This window comes from Malus sylvestris, chromosome 12, assembly GCF_916048215.2.
Source record: "Malus sylvestris chromosome 12, drMalSylv7.2, whole genome shotgun sequence".
Taxonomy (NCBI): Eukaryota; Viridiplantae; Streptophyta; class Magnoliopsida; order Rosales; family Rosaceae; genus Malus; species Malus sylvestris.
Window position 1 is genome coordinate 3742142 of NC_062271.1, and position 5862 is coordinate 3748003.

Below are 5862 nucleotides of genomic sequence, written 5' to 3' on the forward strand. Positions count from 1 at the left end.
GACATTGAACTTGTAGAAGATTGAGTTTGTGTCAAGCCTACATTACAAACAAAGAAAACATATTAATTAGTAGCAAGAAGAATTAAAGTTGAAAACCATTTAATAACAAATTTACTAAAAAATTAAAGCATATCTTTCTTGTTTTCTCTTCTTCCATTTCCTTGTAAAATTGAAGCATATCTTCTGTTGGTTCCTTGTAGAAGTTTACTTCATTTGCCCTAAGCCAACCACTAGTACGCACTAGTGCCTCCATTATTTTAGGATAAAATGATACCCTAAAGGGTCTACAACCCTCCTCCCTAGGGTAAATGCATTTTCACTAGCAAAAGTAGAAGTGGCGGTTACAAAGATATTTTGGATATTTGTGAAAGAATTAAGAACTCTTTTGTGTTTGATTTCCACAATTTCAAGAGATCAAAGTCACCAACAACAATGCTAATATAAGTAGGGTTTTATTTTCAAATTATTGGAATATTATAAATATGTGTTATATAATTATCTATTATATAAGTTATAAATGATATATTATATTGTATTTTCGGTATGGTATGGTAATACCGTGGTAATGGTATCCATTACCAATACCGTACCATGAAATTTCGGTACGGTACAATACCGTACCATTACCGATTGGTACGAAACATTTGGCACAAAATCGGTATGGCACGGTTGGCAATTCGGTTGGCATGGTAATTTGGCAAAAAAATCCACCCCTAGATACAACCATGTGAGAATCACTTTCAATAGATTTATTTTATTATTTTATATATAAGCGATATTACTACTTTAATTACACTAAGGAGAGCGAGTTTGAACTCATGATGCGATTTAAAGAAAAAAAAAACTCTAACTACCAAAGCAATCCATCACTTACATTATCAAAAAAAGTATTAGAAAATAATTTGGAGTTGCTGTTAGTAAATATAGTGTTATTATTTTATCTCTTATGTTTTTCGAGCAACATGATTTTGCACCATGGGACGATTTTAGCTAAGGACATCTCCATGCAAGGACTCAAATTCCAAACCTATATTCTTATACTTAAGTCCCAAAGAATTGGTGGATTTATGTACGGAGGAATTAGGTTCACATCCTTCTTTTTGCTACTACATTGATTAAAATCTTATTCATTTTCAATTTTTGATCAAGGTCCTTGGATATTAATAACATCATTAATTATTTGAATAATAAAATATTTTTATTTCAAAATATATTCCTTTAGTGTTAAAAATGTTACAATTAATATACTTATATTTATGGCTAAATTTTTTATTGTATATTTTTATTTTTAGTTTGTACCTATTTTTAATTTGTACCAATTTTTTTTTCATTTTTAATTTGTACCCATATATCAGTTTCTTTTTGTGCCCATATTTTTTAAAGTTTTATTTGTGTTTGTACCCATGTGTATACCGTCACGTGATATTGTATATTTAATCAATGATAGAAAGATTACATATGGTATATTTATGTTTTATGCCTAAACTTTGTATCATATATTTATATTTTTAGTTTGTACCCACTTTTAATTTGCAACATTTTTTTTAAATTTGTAGTATTTTCTTTTTAGTTTTATTTTGTACCCATGTATCAATTTCTTTTACGACCTATATTCTTTTAAAATTCATTTGTACTCATAATTTTTTAATCTTTTATTTGTACCCTAATTTATTTATAATGTAACCATTCTTCTTTATTAATGTACCACTTTGTTATATGTGAAATGTACCAATTTTTTTAACACTAAGGATATATTCTTTTGCCATTTATTATTTCTTATTTTTACATAGTTTTTATCCATTTATTCAATCAAAATGTTTGAATTTTTTTATTGTAACCGTTTCTAATAGTATTATAATGAGGGATTTTAAATTTATAGTATTATAAATCTCATAAAATATCAAACAATTAATGTCAAAACTATAAAAATATAAATATTAATTGTAATATAATGAGGTGTACAAACTCAAGGGACTTTGATCAAACTTTGAATATCATTAAGATGTTAGTTAAAGAATGTTAAGGATTAGGAACCGTATCCAAAGTATCCCTTTATGTATTTTGATTTCCTTACCTATTTTAACCCTCCCTTCAAAGTTTAGTAAGCTAACCATAATAACTTCACTTCTCAAATGCTAGTCACCACATATTTTATGATTCAAAGTTTTAGGAAAAGATTTTATCAATCTAGTATTATTGAAGATGAAATAGTCTCCAAGTCAATGTTCATTAAAGTAGGTACTCTCCACTTCTCCTCCCCTTCTCTCTTTTCCGCTCACTTTCCTTTCTTTCTTTCTCCTAAAGAAGTGAACACAAAATATTGATCTGGCTTAAAACCAAGGAAGAAAATATCGGTAATATCGGAAATATCGGTAGTCTGAAAACACGGAAATATCGATGGAAATATCGGGATAATATCGATATCGATAAAAATTACATGGAAACCATGGAAATTGTAAGAAAAACTTGGAAATTTTTAATGAAACTTTGCAAGATGTTTATTTAGTCAATTATCTATTAGTTTATCACAAAAAATGGGAAGGAAATGCATTGTATGATGAATTTAACTGATTTAAGTTGATTATATAGCGAGCTGGCAAATTTTTCACTCTTTGAGGTTCAAATTTTTCACTTGTTCCCTGAAATTATATATTTTCACTTTTTCCCTAAAATTGAGTATTTTATCCTAATCTAATCTGGACCCCAGATTAATTTATATTTTCACTCTTTCCCTGAAATTATATAAATTGTGCAATTGAGTCCTTTATCCTAATCTAATATGGACCCTCCATCTTGATTCTCACTTTTTGTCACGCTGCCACGTGGTAGACCACTAACCCTCACCCTATCTCTCTCTCTCTCTTTTCCCGAGTCCCTCTCGGACCCCTCACTCTCTCTCAGTTCTCAACTCTATCTCTCTCTCGAACTCTCGTTCTCTCACTCCAATTCCCCGATCGCACCCACACCCAGGCACACCCAAATTCGTCCACCCCGATGCCAGCGCAGCATTTCCACCACCCTCCTGAACTCTCCCTCCCTCTCCTCCGTCTCTGGGAAGCACGGCGACGCGCAGATGAAGCTCCATTTCCCCAATCGCACCCACACCCAGGCACACCCAAATCCGTCCACCCCGATGCCAGCGCAGCATCTCCACCACCCTCCTGAACTCTCCCTCCCTCTCCTCTATCTCTGGGAAGCACGACGACGCGCAGAGGACTCCATTTCCCCGATCGCACCCACACCTAGGCACACCCAAATCCGTCCACCCTGATGCCAGCGCAGCATCTCCACCACCCTCCTGAACTCTCCCTCCCTCTCCTCCGTCTTTGGGAAGCACGGCAACGCGCAGAGGAAGCTCGGATGCCGTTGCGACGCCGACGACGGAGCCTCGGCGATATTATCGCTAATATCGATAATATCGCGATATTATCACGAAAACCATTTGGATAGTTATAAAAATATCGGTCCTCTTAAAAACCGAAAATATCGGCGATATCTTCCTTGCTTAAAACAACAGCTTTTTAGGTTTTTCATGTAACCATAAAATGGGAGCCAATTACAAAACAGCAGATAAGCCCCATTCCAACCGCCAGCTTAATTTCAAATTTAATGCAAAGTCCAAATCACCACTCCTTCGACTTCCTCGCCATCACACACTTCCTACCTTTACATTCTGGCCACATTTTCTCTCGCCCCAACCCACATTTCCAAGAAAAAACATCATTTTCCATCTTAACTAACACACTTTCTTCTTTAACCAAACGTTTATCCATTCGTCCACCGGCAACCTACTAAACCAAAACCTCCGATATAATATAGGAAAACAGAAGTTGGTAGATTCATAGTACATGATCTGGATTCATTTTACTCTTTTCACTTCTCTCCTCACATTTTCCCGGTAGGCAGTCCACCATCCGTTAGGTTAAAACATTGAAAAAGAAAAACCTACTGAGCCATTTCCCCAGAGACCTTTCAGAGACGTACACACGTACGGACAAATGAGTGGTCGTCTTAGCAAGCTCGGGACAACGCTCACTGTAGTGTTTGCTGTCACTCTCGCCGCCCTTATAGCGCAGTTCTTCTTCCTCCTCTGGCGGCGAAGGAAGTCCCAGTTTCCGACCAGCATCGGGCCCCACGAAGCTCATCATAACAACCGACAACCTAGCTCACTGCACCGCAATATCGACGTGGACGAGGTGTTCAAGTGGCAGCAGCGACTGTACGGCGTGTCGTCCAGGGTGCTGTTCACGATCGAGGAGGAGGAAGAGAGAGAGGGTCTGGACTCCGAGACGCCGGCAACGACGTATTCATCCTGTGCGGAGAAAGAGGCGAAGACCCTGGTGCTGGACGTAGCGGTGACTATGAGAGTAGAGGTGGAGGAGGCAACGCCGCCGTTTACTACGCCATGTGCTTCGCCGCCGTACTATACACCTTCGCCTTCTCCTAGTCGTGATTTTGTAGTGTGAACTGTAAAGAGAGCTCTTTTTTCTCTCCGTTGGGTAGGATCCATGATCCATCAGTGATCTGGAGTTGGGTTGTCGGGTCAAAGCAGGATCCGGTTTGGCAGTCCAATAGTTCAATTAATGTGGTTGCAACTGTACCATTGTAGTTGGGTGATCATTGATGGCTTTTGCTTTTCGTGTAACAATGGCTGGAAAGCAAAAGTGTGGAACTGTATACGCATATTTTATAAGGAATTAGTACTAGATGGGTAGAGGGGTTCGGTTTCTGTATGGTTTTTTGCCAAAGTTAAAAATCGAACTGAAATTATTGTTCAGTTTGGTTCGGTTTTCTTCGGGTTTTTGTTGTAATTTCTGAACCGAAGTTAAATGTGTAGTTTCTGTAGGCTGTAGCCCCTCATTTCAACTCTACTCATTTTTAATTTTTTCTTCTATTTTTATGTGCAAACTGTTAATGATGCTTAAAAAAACCATTTTCTAGAGATATTTTCAATATATTCAAAACACGAACTAACACATTACATCTTATAATATAAAACAAAAAACCACAGAAAAATATATCCACTCTCCGCTTATACAATGGTGTATAAAAAAAATCTTCCTCTCTTTACTTATATTGTGGTATATGAAAAAGTCTCGCCCGTTCCTCCTCTTCTCATATCAAGAAAAACAAAATCGTAGTTACAAACTTACAAATAAAAGAGAAATCCATCCCAACCTTTGCAGCCTACCCCGTTAGGCTTTCGTCGGTGACAACCCTCACTTTTGATAATTAATTTGTTTTTAGTTTTTATTTTTAAATTAAAAACTCAAATCTTGTTTCATAATTACTTTTAGTTTTTAATTTTTATAAAACAAAAAGTGAAAATTCAAGAAAGTGGTTTTCGGTTTTTATTTGTATTGAAAACTGAAAGTGGTTACTAAATGAGATTTCAGTTTATTTTTTTTTTAAATGAACATAAAAAACTAAAACCTGAAAACGAAATGGTTATTAAACGGTATGTGTTTTCTAGGGATTGTCCTAATTTCAACCACTAACAAATAGAACCCATAATTTAAGACTCTCTCAAAAGTGGGACTCTCTATGGACTATGAGTATGTGCCACCTCATATTTCTGACACGGTTCTTGTGCTAACATTATAAAACATTGTGCCAAAAATATGAGATGACGGATAGTCCATGAAGAGTCTCCTTAGCATTTCTCTTTGAAGATTTAATCAATTTAGGTTTTAATTTTGTGTAATGAGTTGTTCTTCAGCTTAATTAAGGTTGTTGGAATTTAATTTGTATCTGATTAGCTCAATTCAGGAATTGGAGGTAAAGTTGTTCACTTCTGTTAAAAATGACAAGCTATGATTTATAGGAATTTAAAACTCTAATTAGGCGGTCAATTTAAGGAAT

At 35.7% G+C, this 5862-nt stretch overlaps 1 protein-coding gene across 1 annotated transcript; it reads left to right on the forward strand.

The window, feature by feature from the left end:
- Nucleotides 1-3502: 3502 nt before the first annotated feature.
- On the forward strand, nt 3503-4894 carry LOC126592754 (uncharacterized). Its single transcript, XM_050258541.1, has one exon. It carries the CDS (start codon nt 3999-4001, stop codon nt 4464-4466), a length of 468 nt encoding a protein of 155 aa, XP_050114498.1. The 5' UTR covers nt 3503-3998; the 3' UTR covers nt 4467-4894.
- Nucleotides 4895-5862: the final 968 nt, after the last annotated feature.